Source organism: Barbus barbus (genome assembly GCF_936440315.1).
Source record: "Barbus barbus genome assembly, chromosome: 28".
Taxonomy (NCBI): Eukaryota; Metazoa; Chordata; class Actinopteri; order Cypriniformes; family Cyprinidae; genus Barbus; species Barbus barbus.
The window spans coordinates 19,910,284-19,936,138 of record NC_136756.1 but is presented as its reverse complement, the minus strand read 5'-3'; the positions used below and the strand labels follow the sequence as shown (position 1 = coordinate 19,936,138).

Here is a 25,855-nt window from a genome sequence, read left to right as displayed (position 1 = left end):
GAAATTCAATTGCATTTTTCATTATGTGTTAATTAAATTGGAACTCTCACCAAACAACACAAAATAAGAACGTTCCCCAGAAATAAAATAAAATAAAAACTTTATTTAATTATATTAACTTCGGATATTTATTACATTTCCATATATTTTGAACACATTTGAACACGCACCCAGGCTATCAAAGCGTGAGACCACAAGCTCCGCCTTTTTGTGCTGATTCTTTCATATGATTGGTTCAGCCACAGATGCGCAGAAAGATGATTGGTCATCGGATGTCCCTTTGGGAAGCTGTAATCGGCGGACAGCATCAATGGGAATCAGCCATCAGGCGCATTGCCAGCATCATCTGGACCGATTGTGCTGGAAGTGCGACATAATTCTCCATATTTCGTTTAAAACCTGGTCGAATGTATATAGATTTATTCGAAATTAAAATTGAACCAAGTAATATAAGATAATGTGTACAAAACTTCACATTTTAGGGACGCACAGGCGTAACGTTATTCCTGCAGCGGTTCATCGCTGTGTGAGTTGATAGTGGGGGTGAAGCGCTCATCCTCCTCCTCAGCTGTCGCGCTCTGTAACCAATTGTACATTTCAGCTAATATATGATTCTCATTTAGAGCATAAAACACCTGTCGTCGATATTACAGATAGCTTACATCTCGGCCGCTCAGACCGTGCATGCTGTCAGCATTGCAGTGTGAGGGTATTTAACATCTTGCAGAGGTAAGATTATTTGGACATTGCATGTCTACACAGCACAGCATTAAGGTATTATAACAAATATATTCAGAGTACCAACAAGGATGTTTTTCTTTTCCTTCCTGATGAAAATAGATTTCTGTTATGGAATCCTAAAAACATTAAATCTATTTCTAAAAGAGCTGTTGCAATCATCACAAATATGTGTGATGGGATTCATTATTAACCCTGAGATTGATTTGACAAACACTATGTTCTGACCTCAATTCAGCCTCGATCTTATCTGTACCTTTGAGGCTTGCCCATAGCATCTGTCAGTATTTAGACCAAATGCATTGACATTATTGATTTGATTATTTAAGGTACAACATCTAATTTATGTTATTTTATTTTTCAGTGTCTAATAGTCAAAGCAATGGGAGCTCTAAGCAAACAGAAGTTCTTCCAGGAACTGGGATCTGGTTGCTTGATTCCGACTGTCCAGCATGGTCTGGAACAAGTATGGCAGCTGTTACTCATCTGCCTAGTGTGTAGGCTGTTGTGGAGATTGGGTAAGAGGGTTTATACAACACATGGCATGTACTGTAATCTTTTAATGCAATTAAACTAATAATTATTTTAAAATAATGATTTACTTTCCCTCATGTCATTCCAAACACTTCCTTTCCTCTGTGGCACTTGTGTAGGGGAATAGTGGCCAGATGTTTAAAGCACCAACAAGGACAAAAATACTATTAAAGCAGCAAGTTGGTCTTGTACAATGTACAATATCTTAAGTCTTTTGAAGCCAAATGATAGCTTTGTGTGAGGACAGCTACGATCACCATTCACTTTCATTGTGTGATAAAACACTTTCCAGATTCTTCTATAAATAACTTACTTTGTATTGCATGGAAAGAATTGTCATGTTTGTGGGAACTACTTCTAATACTGAAGTACAATTACAATAATAGGTAATTAAATGATGTTATGTTACAAATGATTTTTAAGCTGTACTTCCTCTCTCAGGTCTGCCCTCTTTCTTGAAACACCTGAGTACAGTGGCAGGTGGTTTTTATACTCTTTACCTATTCTTCGAGCTGCACATGGTTTGGGTGGTTCTTCTCAGCCTCCTCTGCTACCTCATCCTCTTCCTGTGCCGCCATACGAGCAGCCGAGGGCCATTCCTGTCCATCACGATCCTCATCTACCTCCTTCTGGGGTATGTAGATACATCCTCTCATGCTCATCTGTTTCTACATTTTTTCATTTTGCCAACAGTGTTGGGAAGGTTACTTTGAAAAAGCAATAGGTTACAGATTACAAGTTACCCTATTTAAAATGTAATAAATAGTGTAACTATTTCAGTTGCTTTATTAAAGTAATGTAACTGATTACATTTGATTACTTTTCTACATTTCTAACAAAAGTTTTCAACTGTTAATTATTTTCTAACATTTAAAGCAGGCAGGGTTAACCTTTCAGTAGTACTCAAAAGAATGATTCATGTCAGACTTTCAAAATTCTTCATTCTTGAATCAAGATTATAATTTTTAAATTTAAAACACAGCCAGCACAAAATCAGACTTTAGCACCTCTTTTTACTTTGAGATCGTTCTGTGGTTAGATACAGATTTAAAATTATAACAAGAAATAGTAAATATTAAGAAAATAAGCATTCAGATATAACTCCCTTTGTAATCGTTAACATTTTCATAAGTAACCTGGTGAGTCAGAGATACAGTGTTAAGATTCTGTTCTTTCTATTTTAGAGAATTGCATATGATGGATACAACAACCTGGCATAAAATGAGAGGTCAGTCTTTGATGTTGTTTTATTACCAGTCCAGGCATCAGTGACCATTAGACCATGATTGTATAGATGATTTTGTATACTAGATTGTGAGTAAATTTGAAATGAAATACTTGTTGTGGTCATGCAGGTTCCCAGATGGTAGTGGCCATGAAGGCAGTTTCTCTTGCCTTTGATTTGGACAAAGGCATAGTGGAGAAATTTCCCTCTCCAGCGGAGTTTATGGGCTACATTTACTTTGTGGGGACGGTCATCTTTGGGCCTTGGATCAGTTTCAGTAGCTACATGGATGCGGTAGAGAGTCGAAAACTTGTGAGTCTCAAATTTCGCTCTAATACAAATAAGAATTAAAGAGGTTTAAGAGCATTACAGGTTCTTCTACCAGCACTTTACCGTGTCTATATGATCTTTTTCAGAGTGTCTCCTGGTTTTTGAAGTCAGTCTTCAGCTGTGTGAAGAGCCAGCTCTGTCTGGTAATTTCCAACTGTATTGCACCCTATCTCTTTCCTTATTTCATCCCGGTCTTTGGAGACAAGCTGCTCCGCAAGTGAGTATAAGTTTGAGTTGAGTAAAATTATGTAGTTATTCAATGAGCAATGAGATTAATAGAAATTATGGATCGATTCTTCTACTTCTAATATCAAACGTGTTAATCTTAATTGTTGCGTTGCTATCTGTGGCTTAGTTTAAAATTTTTGACTGATCTGTTTTCATATTTTTTCCTCAGCAAGAAACGAAAGATGAGGTATTGTCCTACTTATATTATTTACATAAAGTTTAATTATGAGGAATAAAGACAAATTAATACAAGCATAAAACATGCGTCTGCTAAATTTACTTGTAAAAAGAATTAATTCTGCTGGGTTTGAGATTTCTGTATGAATTGATTTTTATTTTATCTGCTTCTTTCTATTTATTAAATACAAAAGTTTATTAATGCTTTTTATTTTGTATTTCAATGCAGGGGCTCTATTAAAAGGTAGGCAATGCACAGTGTTAAACCTCAATAGTTTAATGTCTCTGTGGTTGTGTGATCTGTGATAACCTTCAGCTTTGTGATTCTCCTCATCAGGTGGCTACAGGCCTATGAGAACACCCTGTCCTTCCATTTCAGTAATTACTTTGTGAGTTACCTCGGTGAGACGACCACCACACTGGCAGGTGCTGGCTTCACAGAGGAGAAGGACAATCTTAAGTGGTTTGTATAAATTATACAGATTTAAACACTGTCAGTGTCAGAAATTAAACAGAGGTAATTAATTAATATTAATACAGGTAATTAATACAGGTCAACCAGTGGCAGAAATGTCACTGAACGTGACAAATATGCCTCATTATCAATTCCTTTTTTTTTTTTTCATATATCTGGTAATCTAATTAAATAGGCTTAAAATGTAGTTTAGTATGTTTAGTGTGGTTTTAGTCAGCTCTGAAGACACTGATGTGACTTACTAATCATTTTATATTGTTTCAATTAAAGCACCAGTTTAGACTGTTTATTGTATTTAAGAACACCCTTAAAATGAATCATAGGGTGCAAATATTGTTATTCATTTTAAATATCAATTAAATTATTATTATTTTGGTAATACAAATGTTTGTAGTTGTTATTTCTGACATCTCTATGATTAATATCACTGAAAGTATATAATCGCCCTTTACTTTTCTTCTGATCTTCCCTCATTTCTGTCTCACAAACGCTCTTTTTTAATGCCATTTCTGTAATTTCAGGGACTTGACAATAGCAAAGCCGCTAAATGTAGAGTTTCCCAGGTCTATGGTTGAAGTAGTGACTTCCTGGAACCTGCCCATGTCCCGCTGGCTTAACACCTGTACGTGTTTGTTTGATTTATTATGTTATTTGATTTTGTGTATAGTGTTGTATTGGTTTTAATACACTTGAAATTAATTAAATGTATTTTACCTCCCAAAAGACTTAAATGATAGCATTTTATTTAGAGCAGACATTTGTGTATTTTCTTTTACCTCCAAATATTTGGGTAAGTCACATTCTCCACCTTATTTTTTTAAGATGTGTTCAGGAAGGCTCTCAAATATGGGAGCTTCACAGCTATTATCTTGACATACACAGCAAGCGCCCTGCTACATGTAAGTGCATTTTTGCTTATTGTTCATTTGTCAATATATTGATTATTTAATTTGAATTGTCTGCATTTTTTTCTCCGGCTTAAGTACGGTATTGTATTTCTGTGCCCACAGGGTTTAAGCTTCCACATTGGGGCAGTATTATTTACATTAGGGTTCATAACATATATTGAACACGGTGAGTATCTGTTCAAGCATTATCTGTAAATCTAATAATTCTTTAAAATGTTTTAATCAGTTCAAAAGCATTATGTTTAGCGGTTCAGCTGACTAATGCATCCTTTCATAGTATTAATCATCTTTCAGCTTGGATCTTGGTTGTGTGTTTAATGGACTGTGTCTTTATTCTGTGTTTTAGTTCTTAGGAAAAGATTGTCAGTCATTTTAAATGCATGTGTCCTCTCCAAGAGATGCCCATCTGACTGCAAACACAGACATACAAAGGTGCGTATGCATCATTATGGCTGTAGAATAAATTGTGTGAAAGGCAAAAAAGACCATAAAAAATGTAAATGATAAAAAAAAAACATCTTTTGATAAGCCTTTACTAAGTTATTAACTTGTAAAATATTTTAGATATCTTAGAAATTTGTACCATTTTATATTATCATTTCAAAAGCGAAAAGTTCTTTAAAAAATTTTAAACTTTTTTTTTCCTCTAGGAATTTTGGGTATATTTAATTAACGGGACTTTTAGCATGTTAGCAGTACTACATTTAACATACCTGGGCTCAATTTTTGGCTCCAGCACAGATGACACGGATTCTGATGAGGTACAACTTACTTTTTCTGAAATCTTATGTCCCCTGCCTTCTGTGTAAGTTATTATTTATATTAGTTACATGACTTAAATGATTTTCTTTTGTCTACAGGACAGTATGGCCAACCACACCATTGAGAAATGGACACAGCTCAGCTGGACAAGCCACTGGTTGACCTTTGGCCTTTGGGTCCTGTATCGCCTTGTTCTATAAACACTGAGACCTACATAGACGAGGAGAGATGGGGAGAGGATAGCAATAACTGTGATTGGATATTTTATATGGTTTTACTATAGAGGAGTAGTGGCCGTTTAAGCCATCACTGTGAACTCTGGATGAACACGACTGCGGCCCAGAGTCCTGTAATCAGGAAAAACTAATGTACAGGTAATATTGATCCACACCATTGGACCACTGGATATTCTGAAGTTTTCTAAACTACCTAAAGTAAAGAAGCATAAAGACTAAAAAAACCCAGCAATCCTCAGTAAGTGTGAACATGCACTTGATATTCATAGCCATTGTTAATGAATTGATCAAGATTTGAGGACTTATAGATCTCGTAGTTGTAGTTGGTTTTGTTTGATGGTTTAGGATAATTACTTCTTAATCAGAAAAGAAGGTAAATATTTTCAGTGCTTGTTTCAGAAGCTCAAATTGCACAAATAAAATTTGGTCTGTTGCGTTTGTTTTGTTTTTTCCCACTCCCAAATGGAATAACGAATAATACTTATGCTTATTCACTACAGCACATATCATATCATGCTGCGATTCACAATTGTATTTTGCTCATTACAGTTGTCACGTACAACAAACACGCCATAAAACAGGGGTCACCAAACTTGTTCCTGGAGGGCCAGTGTCCTGCAGAGTTTAGCTCCAACCCTAATCAAACACATCTGAACCATCTATTCTTCTTCTTCTGATATATACTTGAAACTTCCAGTCAGGTGTGTTGAGGCAAGTTGTAGTTAAACTCTGCAGGACACTGGCCCTCCAGGACTGAGTTTGGTGACCCCTGCCATAAAACCTCCTCATAGGGCTCTGAATAAACATATGATAAATTTGACATCCTCTGTTATGTATGATTTGTATGAAATAGTGACAGTAATTCTCTGGGTGACTTTGAAAGTTAAAACCCTTTGAGACACTCAAAAGAGAGTGTTTGCTTGTTCTTATATTTAAACTTTAAAAAAAAAAATGTATTAACAAGAATACAGATTGTGTTTATTTGTTTTCAGTGTATTTATTTTAATCTTTGGCATCGTATTATTGCTATTTGGTAGTAAAGAGTTATTTATCACCATCATCACAATGAATTGGCTGTTTTTTAGTGCCAAACAGAACAATAATCACTAATAGCTGATTAATTACAGGTATGTTCTTATATTACTTTTCATTTTATTTATCGTGACATTTAACACGCAACACATTATCTACTGAAGCACCCTGTTGTGAATCCATCCCTATACTTTTATTAGTGAATATTAAATAAAGAGTTCAAATTACATTGATGATTTTGACTGCATTATGTATGTCTGACTGCCAAACTCTTGATAATAAAATTTTCATTCAATTTTGTAATCTTTTCCCAGTTTTTCTTGTCATACATGTGCGCAGTGTTTTGTCTTTACAGCAGGGGGCAGCAGCGCGCAAGCATTTGGACAGCGCAACCTTGCGACAGAAACTGAAGCAAAACCCACTACAAATGGGACAACATGGCGATGTCCTCGGGCATGTCACTCTTTTGCCGTTTAACGGGCAGATCTTTAGGGACCGTACTCGGTCACGGCCGTGGAAAAACTCTCACAGCTCGGAGATGGTATATCAGTGCCAGTGCAGGAAACCGTGAGTAATGCATGCTTTCCGTGCACCTCAGTGTTGACTCCAGTCAAACCGAGAGGTCAGAGGAAGTGAGATCATATTTCACGCCAGATATCTCCCTTTTTTATTAAATATTATCACCTGATGTGTGTACGGAATCTCAATAATGTGAAATGCAAAACATTTGAAAACACAGCGTGCGGTAGAGTCACGTGTCTCAGCTGAGATGCCAGTAGATTGGCACGAGCTAAGAATAGAAGCGCAGGTCAGTGTAACTAACAGCGCAAATGTCCATCATCATCATCATCATCATCGTGATCTTGATAAAATCCCAACGGGAACATAATGTTCTCTCACAAAAATACTTAGTTTTCTTCTATCCATTCCCAAATTACAGTTCTTCATGATACCAGAGAAATATCACGTACAGCTATTGCTATTCTGATTATGGTATCTCCTTCATACAGTTATAAGCTTTCAGAATATTTCTGGAATTTTTATAACATTTACAAAAAGTACTACTAATAGCTAAGAGGTGTAATACCTTAAGTCCTCATCCCTACTAAAACCAGCCAATAGACTACTGACCACTTTAAATTAATAATTTATTTAATCAGTTGTTTCTATCTTTTGCTGTAGTAGGAAATATCAGTTTACATTTCCAAACATTCATTATGCCATTTAATTGTAATTCAGTGAGATTTTGACTCCAGTCTGTCTGGAATGACGTGAAGAAACAGAACAAACTGAGACAGACTAAACTAGGGGTGTGCTCAAAATATCGATTCTTAGATACATACCGATATAATAAAAAAAGATACAGTATCGATATTCTAGCCCTTAGTATCGATACTCCGCCCAGCCATTAGGGGGCGCAGCGGCGCCCGCGAGTTTCAAAAAACTCATGGAAAATGTTAAAGCAAGATGTAGCATTTAAGTGATTTCATAGTGAAATATGTTATGGCAGTACATGGTGTCACAAAAAAGAATTATAAGAAGATTTAATAAGAAGTTAAGAATAATAATAAGAAGATTTTGTGCTTGTGTGAGCTCAGACTGTACCCTTGGAAAGTTAAATGTTGACTTGTGGTAATTTCCAGATTAATACAATTTGTGTACAATTAATCAGAGCACTTAAAGTTGCAAATATTTAAGCAAAATGCACTTTGTTATAATGCACTTTTGTCTTCAATAAATTGAAGAAAAAGGCAGAGTTCTGTTTGTTGAGTAAATGTGTTCAGCATTAACTAATTGGCTCTGGCCCATGTATTTTTATTGAATCGTATCGAATCGTGTCACATTGTATCAAATTGTATCGAGACAGCTCTGTATCGAGGTACGTATCGAATCGTGACCTGTGTATCGAGGTATGTATCGTATCGCCAGGTTCTCCAAGGTATACAGCTGTGGCAACGTCTCCAAGATACTTCAAGAGAGCTAATTGCAAAGCTATTTGAAAAACGATGCACAAGTGGTCACACCAAATGTTGAATTAATTTAGTTAATAGAAGTTAAATGACAAAGAAAATCTATTTATGACATTATTTTTGACAGCATCCTCATTTTGCAGCATTTTTACACAAGTGCCTAAAACTTAACAGTACTGTAGTTTTGCAGGTAGGTTTCTAAAGTGATAGTGAATAATTAGCATATTTATTTAACTTTACATGGCACTAAATTGTACTTCAATGGAATTACAATGGTATCAGTCAAAATAAATGAAAATTGCATGGTTTATTATTTTGGAAACAATTTAAAATATGGTCCAATTCGTCCGTGCATTAGTTAACATTAAGAATGTGTAATCTATTATTTATAATAATTTAAAATAAACAATATTGTTGTGTCTTGTTGCTGTTGTTGTATTTATGTGTGCACTGTAAGCAAGCATCATTACCAAATTGCCTGTGTATGCAAGCACACTTGATGATAAAGCTCTTTCTGATTCAGATTTTTAAAATTAATTATTAATCTTTGTTAAAATACAATTCTAGTTCATTAATGTTAACATGGACAGCTTTTGATTTGAAAAATGTATTAACATTAATATTAACAAGTGCTTTAGAAGTATTGTTCATTGTTTTTTCACATTTACCAGTGTAGCTAACTAATATTAATGAAACTTATGAAAACTTATTGTAAAGTGTTACCATTATTTTATTATTGCACAACTGATGTTATAATATTTATACAAAATTATTTTGTTTAAATTTTGATAAACCAAAAATAGTTTATCAATATAATAACCACCATTTGAATGATTTATTTATAACAGATTTGCAGTTTAAGCTTGATGAGCGGACTTCCCACAGCAGCCTGGACCTTTTTAAGAAGGACACGGGCGTTATCTATCGAATGCTTGGTGTGGACCCCTCTCTCGTGCAGGACACCCCTCTCCGATTCCGGGACTGGGCTGTGGTTCTTGCTGACTCCCACATTGATTCTGGACGGCACTACTGGGAGGTGACGGTTAAAAAGTCCCATGAATTCCGGGTGGGCGTGGCCGAGGTGTTGACATCACGTGATGAATGCGTGGGCACCAATTCCAGTTCATGGGTGTTCGCGTTTGTCCAGAGGAAATGGTTTGCTATGACCACTGGCAAGCAGGTCCCTGTGCCGTTGGTGGGGAAACCCGATCGGGTCGGGCTCTTGCTGGACTACGAGGCTGGGCGGCTCAGTCTGGTGGACATCCAGAAAGCTGAAGTGGTGTACACGATAAAAACACAGTTCCGCTCACCCATCTGTCCTGCGTTTGCACTCTGGGATGGGGAGTTGCTCTCACACTCTGGACTGGAGATCCCACCAGGGCTTTAGTGACTCTTGGTCATTCACACATGAATGCTACATGCCTCTTAATGGATAGAGAAGGAGAAGTAGGGGCCTTATAAAAAGACTAAGAAAGTTAGTGGGAACATAGCTGTTTTTTACTGCCATTAAACCAGATTTGAGCAAGATTTGTCTGTTCAGCTGGCGAAAACATCCTCTCTGTGTACTATTTGTGATATGCAGATGAACTAATGAATCCATATATGCACATAAATACTTATTGCTTAAAAGTCATTTCTCATTTTGCATCGGTGCCCAAGTACAGTGTTCAGAGAAGTTTTTCAATAATAAAAAAAAATTCTTCAATTATTTTTTATTTACAGTTCATACAGACATTTTTTCTTGTCTCATTTCATGTCATTCTGTCCATCTTACACTTTCATATGGAACAAATACACTCCTTTAACTATACAAACTTTTTTCTTTTTTTCTCTCAACTCACAGTTTTGTGTCCAGCAATAAAGTGTGTCCACGTACCAAGTTTTAAATGCATTCATTTCTGGCAAAATACGCACCAGATGCTTCCCAGGCAGGTTCAGTTAAAGCTTTTGTGCCTTATTTTAATGTAGTGTCTTTTAAATTATGTAATACCTTACAAAAAAGTCTATAAACTGGCTTAAGAAATTCAAACATTAAAAATAGTACAAATATACAAATACATGCTCATAATGTTAAGGGAAAGATTATTAATAACATGGAAAGATTTGCCATACGAACAACTGGGCTAAAGTTCACATTATACTGGCTTGCTAACCTAACGGTAATATGAGGTTTTAATGACATTTCCAGTATGGTTATCTCATAAATAATCTACTTTTTAAAGTGCATGCATGCTTTTCTTGATAGCTAGCCTACTAAATTTACATTTGTACTTTGTACTTAGTAAGCTAAAGGCAGATTCACAAAAATCTTCCTATGAAAGGAGCCAAGAAAGTGATTAGGATAAATTCCAATAGGTTTAAAAGATGGTATAAGCAATTTCTTGAGTAGTTCTTAAGAACATCTTCAAGAGCAAACATTTCTCAGCCCTTTATATTTTATGATTGTATACTAGTTTGCTAGTATAAATAGTAGTTAAGAATTTTAATCTGAAGTAAGTTTTGTGAATCCAGCTCCTAGTTACTGGCTTCCAGTTAAGGATGTGTTTTAATATAAATATCCTTCTGCGGTGATAAATGTGAAGGGAAAGGAAGATTCTGCATTTCTAAATTGGTCCAAGCACAAACCAAACTGTCCTTGAGGAGTTGTACCAGAAATTACCTGGAAGTTTCATAATCCTACAGTAGACTTAATGGAAGTCTAAGAGACTACAGTAATGGCCATCTTAAACCATCAACAGAAGCTAGCTGAGGTCTACATGTAGCAGAGCTTTGGGTTTGAATCTCAGTAACACCTGCGCACACCCACTCAGCATGTCCTTACACGGGATTCGTCAGAAATCTCACACCCACATGATTCCCTGAAGTCATGAGAGACTGACGTTTGGGATGTTCATGGTAGTTCTTGCTCATACTAAACCCTCCAGAGTCTCCATACTCTTCAGTTCATCTGCGTCCATGGTGGAATCAGGACACGCACCTGCACTGAGCTCTTCTGGCATTAGTGTGTGTGTGTAAATGCTCTGGTACTCTTGTAGTATCTTAACCACGGTGCTGTGCCCAAACTGCATAGCGTCATCGAGAGGTGTGTTTCCCCATCTGAAACACAGATGCATTTTAATAAAGAAGACAAAAACAGACCAGAAAAAGTGCAAGAGTGGGGAGTTTTGCCGTACCTGTCCTTTGCATATGGGTTGACTTTGCAGGTATGTGTTAAAAAACTGATTGCATCCAAGTGCCCTGAAATCAGAGTTTTAGATAAATTAATAAATGACTTGTTCATTTTCACCCAAAAGTGGAAATTGTGAAATTTAAAATAATTTAAAATGCGATGGCAAAGCTACATTTTCAAAAGCCATTAATCCAGTTTTCAGTTTCACATGATCCTTCAGAAATCATTCTAAAGCTGATTTGCTGCTCAAGAAACATGTCTTATCACTACTTATAACAACAATTTTTTTTTATGTAATCTGTGGAAATGGTTCTTTTTCAGGATTCTGCATAAATTGAATAAAAAGCTCAAAGAACAGCATTTAATTAAAACAGATACCTTTTGTGACATTATAAATGATTTACTGTTACTTTTGAACAATTTAATACATCCCTGCTAAATAAAAGTAAAAAATAAAAATTTCTGACCCTAAACAACTGAACAATACTGTAAATACACACAAAAAAAAATCCCAAAATGGCCTTATTACCTTCTGCTGAGGCCACATGTAGAGCGGTACGGGTGTCATAGTCAGTCAATTCCATATTAACTGCAGACAGAGCGATTCTGTGAAACAAATTAATATCTTACTGACCATTCTCATAAAAAAATCTTTGATTTATTTGCAATAAAAGAAAGAAAATTTTACCTCCTGAGAGCTGAAACATCACCACTGTAAGCAGCAAACATCAGATCCACCACAGACTTGTTCTGTAATATAAACATAATGATTGACTGATCACAACACTGAGCTAGATTCTAGCTTTTAACTTTAATTTGTTAGCACGGTGTGACTGAAATTTGGTCTGTGGTCTCACCCTCTCATGGCCTGTCTGTCTGCGAGGGTCTAACTTCTTCGCAAAGTGTCTCAGATTGTCATAGTTGTGGAAGTTAAAGAGGGAGACTAGCTCCTAAAAGACAAGCAAATTCAGTTAAAGGTCACACAGAAAAATAAAAACAAATAAAAAGAGAGAGACAAAAGCAAAGCTCATGAAAAAGTACCTGGCAGAAGTGAATGCCTCGGATGCTATTGCTAACACGGTCAAGAGCTGGAGACCAGCACATCACCCCCATGATATTAGGAACTACAAGCAGCACGGCACCAGACACCCCAGATTTAGCAGGCAAACCCACCTGAGGAAGAGAAACACAAACAATAACAGTGATTTTATTTAAGCAATTAGCTGAGGTTTAAAGCAAATGACTGAAATAGTTTCATCTAGCTGTAAAGTCCACTGTCTGTGTACTTCATCACACTGGGGAATTCTGCAAGAAATCAGTCAGCTGGGTGTGTGTGTAACTCACGTGAAAGGCAAACTGGCCGGAAAATTCGTACATGCCACACGAGTGCATGAGACTGAGAGTGTTGCGGACAGCCTCGGCACTGAGTACACGCTCGTCTGTGATTGGACAGATCCCTCCATTAGCTAATGTGGCTGCCATGACACTGCCAGACTCACATGTCACCTCAATAGAACACAGCTGGAAAGGAAAGAAAGACAATAAAGAGAACATTTTAGTGATTTAGTATGAGCAATAATAGCAAGTAACATTATTAAAGACAATTACGTGTCAGAGTGACAGCTGATTTACCTGAAAGTAGAAGTCAAGGGCTGCCATCATGTCAACTCCACTGGGAAAACACTACAGGAAAAAAAAAAAAAGCAGAGTAGCAGGTGAGAAATAAAAACCCTGTCAATATGCTTATGAAAATGACAGTGACCAAAGAGAGACTCACTCTTTTCTCTTTGAGATAATAGCCAATCGCATAGTTCCTGTCACCGGTCTCTTTCTCTGACTGGAAACTTTAAATATCACCAGAAAATGTTGTCACCGGAACATATTAGATAACAAACTGTAGTTTCACCTCTAAGAAAGTGTAATTTGATAGAAATAATGAGGTTGTATTTAAAACTCACGTGGCATTACTGAACCCAATGTATTCTCTGCCAGCCATTCTCTTCAGATAATCCATCATCTGACACACAAACAGAAATCAATATTTATAACAAGCGAGATAATAGCAAAGACCTGGGATAGTTCACATGGTGGAGATGTTGCAATTTACTCACAAAGTCAAATTTCTCTGCCTTGTTGGAACCCGGCTGTTATAGAGACAAAAAAGGAGAACGTGAGAGAGCATAGATTTAAAACTGAACTGCAATGACATGTTTTCAGATACTTAATTTCTAATTAAAAGTTAAAAAAAATGTAATGATAATTTAAATATATTTCAATGTAATTTCTAACTTGATAAAGTTGCAATTTAGTGCATTAAAATATATAAACTTAAAAGTGTAATATCAAATCAAGTACTTTATATGTGGTTTAGTATGTTAGTCAACAATCAATGGATTAGCCGATAGATTATTAAAACATGATTTAAAACTTCAAAGTAAAACTTTTAATTTGACACGATTACGTGCACAGAAGTGCACTTTTTAAAAGTTTATTAAGAAATAGTCACAAAAGTGTACTTTCTTTAAGTGGCCTTTTATTTTAATATTATACTTTAGTAATATCACACATAAAATTTAAGCTCACTTTTTAACAAGGGAAGTCCAGCCAATAAAATAAATGCAGGAGAAGAAGGCTGGTTTATAAGTAAATAAAGGTCTGTGTTTAAAATGACTTAAAAAAGGACTTTCTGATACTGTTTAACAATATAAATCGCACACAGTTACACCTCAAATATGAATTTTGAAACTATTAATTGCTTTAAAATGTACATTGCCAACGAGTTACTTCATAAGGCCTACACAGGTTTTGTAATTTATCAAGCATTTAAACTTACATTCTTGTGTTATATGTAGTTTATCTACAGTGTCTTTATTCAAAAATGTCAAAAACCTATTAGAAATTTCTGAGGGCTAACCCATGGCTAATGCTAATCCTTTTTAAGACAACAAACTGAACATCTCTACAGAAAGTCAGAAAGATCCAGAAGGAAAGAGTCAGATGTGAAACACATTCAACATTCACGACGTCCGCTCTAATTTAGTCAATGTGCTATAAATGAACTACATAAAAATAAAATTAGTGTCTGTTGGCAAGCAAAAAATAGCTAACAGTGATTCCAGTGACACAGTTTACTTTGGGACTGATCCAAAGATTCCTCTGCAAACAGTAATACAGTGGAGTATTTAGACACTTGGTGGCAGTGTGCACAAACGTGTACGGTAAAAGTGTGGTATGATATGATATCATACAATAACTGTCTTATCCTATAAAAATGCATGAAAATCTATAAAGGTTATGAGTTCAGTGAATATGTGTTATTGGTGTGAAACCATACAGCATCATAAAGGAGAGTAAATCTTATTTTCAAAGAAAAGATTTTGCAAATGTGGCCATGATCATGATCTGTCATTGCACAGTTCAGTTGCAGTGAACATGAAGTCAAATGACAGAGCATGAAGGACGAATATAAAACCAAATGATTCAACATGAACTGTTATTCCCTAACTGGTATTAGGGAAAATTACCCCACATATTGAGTTTCATATGTACTAAGATTTGATATTAAGGTGACCAGTTCCACGAGGTCCGAAAGGGAGTCCCATGTGCAAAGGTCAGCGCAATGCGATCACAGCTGTGAGATGTCTTCATCTTAAAAAGTACTCCCGTGTGTCTGTGCTCACTGATGTTGTGTAACATGTTTAAGGGCATAGGTCAAACTAGAAACTTGTACACTTTTGCACTTGAACTTGAAATAAAAGTGGGGAGTCCCTTAATTATACAAATAATTATGTATTTTTATATCAGTTCATTTAAACCACTGAAATCTTTTAGTCTTCCACTGCAGTCATACACCTTCAAGTAATTTTGAACATGTAGAAAATCTGACCCTATTTAATCATGCTTAAAGGCGTATTTCTCAGAACATCTTCTGATTGGCTGATCAGACACACCACTAGCTGCTCTTATTATGTCATTCTACTCCCCCTATTAAACACAAACACATACCTTGTCAGCTATTTAAAACCAGGTCAAAAGGAAGGGACATAAATACATTTGTCCAATTAAAAGTAGTTTGTCTATCATAGCAATAATTTCTGATATCAATGCAATACAGCAACGCTACTGAATTTTCTTTTCAAGGCTTGTGTCCCTGTAAAGGCAGGGGAAAAATAAAATAAAAAATGTGTGTGTCATGGCTGTTAAGATATCATTTTTTGTTTGTATTGTAATGTAATTGTATTGTAATCTCTTACCTTTAGGAGAGAGCTGATTACAATGGCTCCTGCGTTTACCATGGGATTATGGGGTTTATCTGGGAAATAAAAAGAAGTTGTCAAATTGACAAAACTCATTGTCAAAGGAGCATTATGCTCACTGGGAATGATTCCGTATCAGATTCATGTTCCTCAGTGGTGAGGAAATCCATTGATAAGATTCATACTGAAATAACTGATAACTGACAGCTGTTTTACAGATTCCTCTTATACCCAGACTTCATATGCAATAGAATGCAATGAACTTGTGATATCACTAATTTAGAGTCGTGCCATTGGTTTGAACCTCTGGAATTTCATCAAGGTCAAACAAGAGAAAGATTATAAAACACAACAAGTATGCTGACAATGTGTCATTTTAAGTGTTCAAATACTATTTGAGACCACTTTATATGGCCGTATCTTTGAGTGACAGCATCAACAAAAGAAATAAAACAGATTGTGATGGATTCTCACCCTCTTCATCTAAATAGAGTTTGTTGAATTTGAGGCCACTTGGTTCTTTCCCCACATATCTGTGCACAAGTTCAGTGCCGGTCTCGTGCACAGCCAGCGCATACTCCAGAGGCTTCACACATGACTGCAGACAGAATGGCATATTGGTGTCTCCAATAGCATGCCTATGTAAATAGGAAGAGATCACATTTAAGATAAAGTGAGTGAGAGGGGAAAGGGTAAGAAGACAAAATTACTATTGGTAATTTTGAAACATTTTTGAAAGAAGTCTCTTATGCTTAACAAGGCTGCATTAATTTGATCAAAAATACAGTAAAACAGCAATTTTGTGAACTATTATTACAATAAAAAAAAAATACTTTTAAAAATTTATTTTAAAATGCCATTTATTACTGTGATGGCAAAGCTGAATTTTCTGCAGCTATTACTCCATTCTTTGGTGTCACATGATTCTTTAGAAATCATTCTAATATGCCGAATTAATGCTCAAGTAAAAATTACTATTATTATCAACACTGAAAAAGGTTATGCTGGTTTAAATTTTTGTGGAATTTTCACTCTCATAACGATGTTTTTGATAAAGTGAAAGTAAAAAACAAAACAGAAGCCGACAATTTTGTATAATTAAATACTGCATTATGTATTATATATTTCACTGTCACCTTTGATCAATTTTTTGCATCCTTTCTGAACAATACTATTTAAAAAAAATTCAAAACATTTTCAATGGTAATGTATCTATGGTCAAAAATATTTCAAATACAGATATACATGTATGTACATGTGGAACATAAAGTTGTCTCATAATAACGATGTGTGTAAAGACTAAGTCTAAAAGTATATTTTACCTCTGACCATCCACAGTGCACAGAGAAACTCCCCACAGGTCTGGACTGAACTTAGCCAACTGAGGGATGTAGTTTGCAACCTGCACAAACACACATAGACAAATATGGATATGAGAGGTTGATATATGTTTGTAAACGTGATTCAGAAACAGTGATAAGGAAAATCAATGTCTTACTTTCCCTCCTTTCTGAGCCTGTGCGTTACAATACAGATGGTTTATGAGGGAGGTAAAGGACTCAAAGTCTGGAATGATGAACTTCCTTTGGAAAGCTTGAGTCAGAAGGACTATGTTACTGCCAACACATCTAGAAACAGAAACACACATATGCCCATGTGACACAACTGTGACTTAACAGCCACCTGTGATCTGTAATGTGCTAAGAGAGTTTTACATGACTGAAAATGAAATTTGATCCATGTTTATTAACACAGACTGAGCTGGTTCAAATGCAACTTAAGCGGTGCCTCACAGGAGTAACAAACACGTTATCGCTGCTTAGCATGGCTTCACACAAGCTTCACAGAACGCATGAACACACACATACAAACACAACAGGTGGTGAGTTGCATTTACCTCTGCTGAAGAACAGAAAGTCAGGTCAAGAATTTGTATGTGATGATATGCGCATGTGTGCGCATGATGAACTGACTGCTTGTATTTCCAGACATCCAAGAACATTGAGATATCATTTACCTGTAAGTGGCATGAGTGTGTGCACATATCATAACAGCTGCAGGTCATAAACTATAAGTGATGCCACGACATATCACAAAAACACACATACACACACACTCTCTCACTCTTTGCATTGCTGAATCAATTCTCTACTCACTTTCTGAACAGTTCTTGGTCCATCATTGCAGTTCCAACAGACTCTTGGACAGCTTGGTGGATCTGCCGCATGCAGTCTCTCAACCGGGGGTCAGAGGTCAGCAAGCCTGTACTTTTGAGTGCCTAAGAAAAACCAGAACACATATTCCAATACTGTTAATATTTCAAATATTGAATTGATAAATTGTTCAGTGAACAATTACTGCTTGAAAATTTTAGCACACATTCAAAGTTGAACTACTGGTTCAGGAAGCTATAACGCAAGTTATTTGATATTTTAAGTTGATTTACACCACTGATCAAAATCTTGGAGTCAGTATGTTGTTGTTTTTTTGACAGAAATACTAGTTTAATTATACTATTTATCAAGGACACATTAAAATTGATCAAAACTGGCAGCACAAGTGTTTTCAAAATTGATAATAAGAAATGTTTTGTGAACATCAAATCAGCACATCTGAATGATTTCTGAAGGATCAGATGACACTGAAAACTAAAGTAATGACCACTGAAAATGCAGCTTTGCCATCACAGAAATAAATGACATAAAAAAAAAAACATTTAAAATTGTAAGAATATTTCATAACATAAGAGATTTCTTTCAAATACATTTAAAAATATTACTGATCCCAAACTTTTGAACAGTAGTGTACTTGCGACTGAAACAGGACATTATTAAACAGAATAAGACAAGCTTTATTGGAATAACATGGATGCATTGTTAACAATAAGACCAGAAAGATATTAGATATTAAATATTAAAACAGTAAATAAAGTACATTTTAATTTTATGTTTACTTCATCATAAACTGAACCGAAACTTTATGGCACTGTGACATTCAGCTGTTGGGTATAGTAAAATAAAGAAATGCAGAGAATTATGACGAGTCCCAAATATACTTGCAATGATTGTAACATATGAATATCTTTAATCACATTTATTCATTTAGCTGACGCTTTTATCCAAAGCGACTTACAATTGCTATATATGTCAGAGGTCGCACGCCTCTGGAGCAACTAGGGGTTAAGTGTCTTGCTCAGGGACACATTGGTGTCTCACAGTGGATTCGAACCCGGGTCTCTCACACCAAAGGCATGTGTCTTATCCACTGCTAATCAAAGGCTACAAATATGAAGTTACTATAGTACAGTGCAACAGCGTTTACATTAGTCAAATGAAAGAGTTCATAATCAATCATTTGGTAGGAACATGTTTTATTCAGTCAGTGATATATAGCATTTCAGCGGTTGAAGTGCAGCTATGACCATCATATATAGACAAACCAACCCCATGCACATAAATTATAGCAATACACTTCTTAATGGGTGTCTATTTCTGGGTGGCATGTGTACTGAAATTCACACACACTGAAGGTGCAGTGCTATGTATGAAAATACAGAGATTAATGTGTTACCTTGGTTAAAACAGTCCATAATTTTATGTATTGCTCCCTGTAATATAAACTCAAACATCCAAATCTGGATCCACGTGTTTAGGAATAGGTATATTTATTATGGGATTTAATGGAGCTAGCCATTTTGCCCACACGTGGAGTCTATTTATAGTACCATTATATAACATCAAAGATTTATGATTATAACTTATGTACGAATAAATGTGTCTAATAATTTTTGAATAATACTAATAATTAATAATACTTTATTTGTAAGTCGCTTTGGATAAAAGCGTCTGCTAAATGACTAAAAGTAAAGTAAAAGTACTAAATGGAAATAATGTGGGTAGGCTACGTGCTGTTTATACCATGCATTTTATTCGCTTTCCCTCTCACTACAGTACATGCTGACTAAATCAAACACACATGCACTCTGTGATTATTAGTGCAACTCACAGCCAGGAAACGCGCCACTGAGATGTTCTCTTCTCCCTGGGTGATAGTGTAGAACAACAGGTCCTCCAACCCAAAAACCACCTTATTACTGCTTAAAACACAAAACAATACAGAAAACGTTTTACTCAACACATCTCATTTTAGAAAGATATTAACTCCTCTATAATCAAATTTTAAAAGCCCTTTATATTATCTCTATGGCAACACATCCAGCAGGTAAAGCCTCTGAGGATTATTTACCTGTACGTCGCGGCGTCCGTCTCTGTGATCACGTGCTGATGGCGCGGATGCTGGCCTGGAGATGCGCTCGAGTGCAGCAACCGAGCAGGTGAGCGTCTTCTGTACAAATTCCCCGCAACTCTCTCCCATTTTCCAGCGCTCCTAATGTGCAAAACACCAGCTCTGGACGCCCTTAGGGTCTTAACACAATGCATAATCAATGTCAAAAGTTTGTATTTCTAAACCAGCGACCTCTAAGAACTCTAAAACAGTCTGAATAAACCGCTCGTGTCTTATGCTTAAGAATCGCGTGCTTTCTAGTGAGTGCCAGATCTTCCAACGAGGCATGGGCGTTACTTCTGTTGACAAATTTAGCCGGTAACCGAGGAATCATAGGCAGGTGAGGACACGCCCCCTGGCGGATGTTAGGGGCGTGATGGTGAGAGAAAAAAACTATATGGCTCAATAGTAACTATGCAACTTAGGGCAGACTTACTGAGCTTGGGCCTTTTTCTGCTTAAAAGGTTTTGACACAAAATCAGACATAATAATTGCCCATTTAATCCCACCAGTAAAATTTGTGACCAAAATTTAGTTTTGAGCTTGAGGGGTCTATAAAGAATAAAAAATAAAAAATAAATGAAAATGCAGACCATTTGTGACCAATGGGAAAACATTATGAATAAGTAACTGATTGATTCACATTCAGTTACCATTCAGTTATTAAAATTGTATATATGAAGAACTTATTTGCAAAAACAGATAACTTAGTTTTATTATTTTCAAAAATCATGTTTTTTATTATGTTATCATGTTTTTATTGTGTTTTATTGTGTTAGTTAGGCCTAGCTGTATTTTTTAGTTATTTTTTTTACCTGATTGAGATTAATTGGAATGCACAATGAAAAAACATGATTTTTGAAAACTGTTAAAAACTTAGTTATCCGTTTTGTTTTCGCAAATGAACTCAAATATACACGTTTAAAAAATAAATAATATAGTAAATAAAAATACATTTTATTTGTATTATCATTTCCCTTTTTCCACAAATTGCAGAAAAGTCAGGAAAGCTTTTCATTGGGCTATCCAAAGAGTAATATATACACATGATCACATAAATGGGAAAAAATGGGATAATTTTAATGAACTTGCAGCAATTTATATAAATGTGTAATTACAAATGAGTATAGGTATATAACTATAAAAGTAAATATAGGTACTACACTTTTTACATCTCATTGCTGTAACAATAGCTATAAAACACTGCAAGGATGAACCTTGAGATACAAAAAGAACCTTGAATACACAGATAGGTATACCTGGAAATTACATTGAAAAAAAACCCCAGAAGAAAAGCTAGAAGAATCTTCGGTCAGAAAGTAAAATAATGTGTTATAAGGGTTGCACATATAAAATTTTAACAGTTAAAAATAAAAAAGCAATGCTCTCACGTTTAGGTGGTAGTAAGGCCAGTGGGGTCTCCCTGAAAGATGAAGCGGTTTTGAGTGGCAGAGAGTGGCTGAGGAAACTGAACTGATCCTGTTACAGCTGCAAAGTTATTGAAAAAATGTTGCTGGGTGGAAAGTTTCCATCACTGTCATACTCATGTCACAGAAGTGTTACTTGAGGTCATTAGGTGTGGAACAAAATTTTACAACTGGTCCCCTACAACCCCTACTTTGCTATGCCTGGCAAGTAGGCTAGATTATATAACAGAGGACCTTATTCAGCTCACCTCATCAACGGGCCTGAGACAACATTCCAGGTTGTTTTCATCTCATGATGGCCCTGAGCATACTACTGACATTCTAGACAGTCTGGGAAGTCATTTCTGAGACCTGGGTCACTGGGTCAGTATGACTCATGGCTTAAAGTCAACCTTGACTTTGGGTCAAAGTTACCATGTCCAGTGTGACCTTTACTCTGGTACCAGGTGTCACTGTATACCTATTCCATCTAAACTACTAAAAGAACTGCTTCCAGAAGTCATAGATCCTCTTTTGGCTATTATTAATTAATCATTGTCATTAGGATATGTCCCCAAAACCTTCAAATTGGCTGTTATTAGGCCTCTCATTAAAAAAACACAACTTGACCCCAAAGATCTAGTTAATTACAGACCGATCTCAAATCTCCCTTTTCTGTCAAAGATACTAGAAAAGTTAGTATCCTCACAATTATATTCCTTCTTAGAGAAAAATGGTATTTGTGAGGAATTCCAGTCAGGATTTAGACCGTATCATAGTACTGAGACTGCTCTCATTAGAGTTACAAATGGCCTGCTTCTATCATCTGATCGTGGTTGTATCTCTTTATTAGTTCTATTGGATCTTAGCGCTGCATTCGACACTATCGACCACAACATTCTTTTAAATAGACTAGAACACTTTGTTGGCATTATAGTCATATTCATTGACTATAGCTCAGCTTTCAACACTATCAAGCTGGCTTCTAAACTCACAGACCTCGGCCTAAACTCCTCACTCTGTGACTGGATTCAAGACTTCCTCACCGGCAGACCTCAAGTGGTGAAAGTTGGCCAGTTCACCTCAAACTCCATCACCCTGAATGTAGGAGCCCCACTGGGCTGTGTCCTGAGTCCCCTGCTTTACTCTCTCTACACGCATGACTGTGTGTCCTCTCACAGCTCCACATCTATTATCAAATTCGCTGATGATACTGTGGTTCTGAGGTAGAGAGACTCACATCATGGTGCCAGGACAACTGTCTCTCTCTGAATGTGAACAAAACTAAAGAGCTGATCATGGACTTTAGGACAGCCCTACACTCCAGTGGGACCCCTGTGGAGAGGGTGAGTAGCTTCAAGTGCCTCGGTGTAAACATCTCAGAGAACCTGACTTGGACTACACACATCCAAACACAGGTTAAGAAAGCCAGGCAAAGACTGTACCATCTGCGACAGCTGAGGAAATTCAGGGTCTCGCCAGCTATCCTGAAAACTTTCTATTCAGGGACCATAGAAAGTGTATTGACTCCAATCAGGACTGCAAAGCACTACAGAGAGTTGTGCGCTTAGCTGAGCGCATCTCAGGGTCTGCTCTCCCCTCTCTGCAGGACATCTACCTCAAACGCTGCAAAAATAGAGCTGTCAAAATCATTAAGGGCTCTAATCACCCTGGTAACCGACTATTCACTCTGCTACCATCTGGTAAGCGCTTCCGTAGCCTGATGGCAAAAACTGAGAGACTTAGGAGGAGCTTCTTCCCCCAGGCCATCAGGCTCCTAAACTCTAACTCTGTGTCATAACATCACTTGACTCCATGTAAATATCACTATATCAATAAGCTATTCATAATTTTTCTCTACCTCATATTGCTGCTATTTAAATACCCTGTACAACTATTTTGCGCATTCTTTTGCACATTCCTCTTATATTACTATTTAAGTCAACAACATACTGACCTGTACTGACCTGCACATTTATATTTATATTTTTTATCTTTTTATTTTATTTTATTCTTTTATTTTTTCTACTTTTCTTTTTCTTAATATTTGTATACTAAACAATTGCACTGTCCTTGGAGCGGACCTGACTTACATTTCACTGCTGATTATACTCTGTACTAATTGTGTATGTGACGAATAAAAATCTTGAATCTTGAATCATTAGTGGAAGTGCCTTAGCATGGTTCAAATCGTACTTATCTGACCGCCATCAGTTCGTTGCAGTAAATGAAGAATTAATTAAATCAATAATTAAACAATAAATAAACAATAATATCCTGGCCAGAGGAGAACTGGCCCCCTAACTGAGCCTGGTTTCTCCCAAGGTTTTTTTTTTCTCTCCATTCTGTCAAAGAGGGAGTTTTGGTTCCTTGCCGCTGTCGCCTCTGGCTTGCTCAGTTGGGGACATTTCATTTCTAGCGATAATCGTCAATTTGATTTCGCAGATACTATTTAATTAAACTGAGCTAGACAATGACACATCTGAATTCAATAATGAAATGCCTTTAACTGAAAACTTAGTGTTTAATCTTATTATTATACATTACTGACACTCTATCCTCCAATTTGATACTGTTAAGTGGTTGGACACAATCTGCATTGTTAAAAGCGCTATATAAATAAAGGTGACTTGACTGTATCCAATTAACTTAAGCTCGCTCATTGGGTTTTGCACATTTGAGTCTTTGCAATAGCTCATAACCATTTCACGAGAGGATTTAGCCTAAAAGTTTTAATTTTTTTTATTGCAATAATAAACAATAAAGATTACGTTACGTACAAAACAAACATAAAAGAACAGTGTGTACAAAACATGCAAAATACCTTTCAATAATAAACTACTTATAGATTAATACCAAAAAAACTCTTAAAAAATAGACAGAAAGGAGTCCCCAAAAAAAAGAAAAGAAGAAGAGAGGGCACACAAATAAAGATACAAGTATATTAAGGAAAAATCTTAAACATGGCACAAATTCTAGATGGTTTAATAGCTTTCTTGTTAACAGACGTTGAAGTTGTATTTAAATACAACTTCAGTTCTTGTTTGATGATGTTAAAGTGGGGTTTACAATTAGTATATTTACATTTAGGGATATACAACTTTCCAATAAATAACAGGAGGTTTATACAAAACTTGCATTAAATAGATTAATCTCTTTTCCTCTACAAAACCCCAAAAAAGAATGTATTTAAAACATAAAGAGAAATCATAAACAAATATTTTGGACAATCAAAGCATTAACATTATTCCAGAAAGACTGAACAAAAGGACACTCCCAAAATAAATGAACTACAGTTGCAGAAGAAAATTCACAGAAAGAACAAGAGGTATCAATGTCACTTTTAAATTTCTGCAAAAACTGCTTGACAGGATAAAACCTGTAAATTATTTTATAAGATATTTCTTTAACTTCATTTGTTAAGTAACATGAAGTAAGTAAGTACTTACTTCATTTAGAAGTAAGGCCCAAAAATAAAGACCTAACTTTGTGATTGGATTTTTGAACAGAAAAACATATAGAACTAACCACAGTGGATTCAGGACTGGGGTGACAAACAGAAATCAATGAGCCACTGTTATTATTTCTAAAGCGCATACAGATTTACAGAGAGATGGCCTTTAAAACTGTATTAGTTCTAGATACAGGAAAGTGATATCTTAAAATAAAATCAGAATAATTAAACAAATTGCCATCACTGTTAAACAGTTGGATCACTAATAACACTCCATTACTGAACCAATTTTCCAGAAACAAGGATTTCCTCTTATGTAAAATATTCCAGTTGTTCATATAGCCTGAAAGTGATAAGGTTTCTGCGTCCAAAAGATCGACTGAATCGGGTTGCTCGATTCGAGCGCCCTCGGGTGGATATTGGAGTAGCTACAAAGTTTAAGCCCAACTCTGATGCACAGGTGTGTCCGTCTAAAACATGTTTATAATATTTGTGAATTTTTGAATGCATTTATTTCAATTGTATGGCACATAACATCCATATAACCTGACTAGAATAAAATGAGGATAATGTGGCTGTGGCAGCTGGCAGCTGGCAGTAACCACCTTTGCGTCCCGTATCCAAGAGGAGCGCTGTTCGTATCCCTTTTTGCCTGTAGAGGGCAGAGCGCA

General features: G+C 36.0%; 3 protein-coding genes across 4 annotated transcripts; 2 read left to right on the top strand and 1 right to left on the bottom strand.

The window, feature by feature from the left end:
- Positions 1-1,120: 1,120 nt before the first annotated feature.
- On the top strand, positions 1,121-5,577 carry LOC306847839 (protein-serine O-palmitoleoyltransferase porcupine-like; the record flags this gene model as incomplete). Its single annotated transcript, XM_079382024.1, has 14 exons — positions 1,121-1,256; positions 1,714-1,906; positions 2,457-2,500; positions 2,628-2,809; positions 2,914-3,044; positions 3,225-3,242; positions 3,462-3,476; positions 3,570-3,695; positions 4,229-4,329; positions 4,530-4,606; positions 4,718-4,781; positions 4,962-5,047; positions 5,266-5,376; positions 5,476-5,577. 14 exons carry the CDS (start codon positions 1,121-1,123, stop codon positions 5,575-5,577), a joined length of 1,386 nt encoding a protein of 461 aa, XP_079238150.1.
- A 1,469-nt stretch (positions 5,578-7,046) lies between these two features.
- On the top strand, positions 7,047-10,496 carry LOC306847974 (SPRY domain-containing protein 4-like). The gene is made up of 2 exons (XM_079382254.1): positions 7,047-7,212; positions 9,464-10,496. Exons 1-2 carry the CDS (start codon positions 7,083-7,085, stop codon positions 10,000-10,002), a joined length of 669 nt encoding a protein of 222 aa, XP_079238380.1. The 5' UTR covers positions 7,047-7,082; the 3' UTR covers positions 10,003-10,496.
- Positions 10,321-20,628, bottom strand: LOC306847973 (glutaminase liver isoform, mitochondrial-like). 2 transcript variants are annotated; one of them, XM_079382253.1, is made up of 18 exons: positions 20,286-20,628; positions 20,046-20,133; positions 18,197-18,318; positions 17,539-17,668; positions 17,363-17,442; positions 16,515-16,678; positions 16,038-16,096; positions 13,896-13,928; positions 13,743-13,801; positions 13,562-13,628; positions 13,417-13,467; positions 13,129-13,305; positions 12,826-12,957; positions 12,642-12,734; positions 12,473-12,534; positions 12,314-12,390; positions 11,789-11,852; positions 10,321-11,711 (listed from the first exon to the last, which is right to left on the bottom strand). In XM_079382253.1, exons 1-18 carry the CDS (start codon positions 20,477-20,479, stop codon positions 11,522-11,524), a joined length of 1,842 nt encoding a protein of 613 aa, XP_079238379.1. In that variant the 5' UTR covers positions 20,480-20,628; the 3' UTR covers positions 10,321-11,521. The 2 variants fall into 2 exon arrangements, with proteins under 2 accessions (XP_079238379.1, XP_079238378.1); XM_079382252.1 differs by having other exon boundaries at positions 20,046-20,136; positions 20,286-20,605.
- Positions 20,629-25,855: the final 5,227 nt, after the last annotated feature.

Excerpts from the sequence above, each read along its gene's own strand:
- LOC306847974 (XM_079382254.1), top strand. The coding sequence starts at position 7,083 with ATGGCGATGTCCTCGGGCATGTCACTCTTTTGCCGTTTAACGGGCAGA. Across the intron at positions 7,213-9,463 it reads CAGTGCCAGTGCAGGAAACC|ATTTGCAGTTTAAGCTTGAT; the intron begins GTGAGTAATGCA and ends TATTTATAACAG.
- LOC306847973 (XM_079382252.1), bottom strand. The coding sequence starts at position 20,479 with ATGCATTGTGTTAAGACCCTAAGGGCGTCCAGAGCTGGTGTTTTGCAC. Across the intron at positions 17,669-18,196 it reads GACCAAGAACTGTTCAGAAA|ATGTGTTGGCAGTAACATAG; the intron begins GTGAGTAGAGAA and ends TTCTGTTTCTAG. Across the intron at positions 16,679-17,362 it reads TGCACTGTGGATGGTCAGAG|GCATGCTATTGGAGACACCA; the intron begins GTAAAATATACT and ends CTATTTACATAG.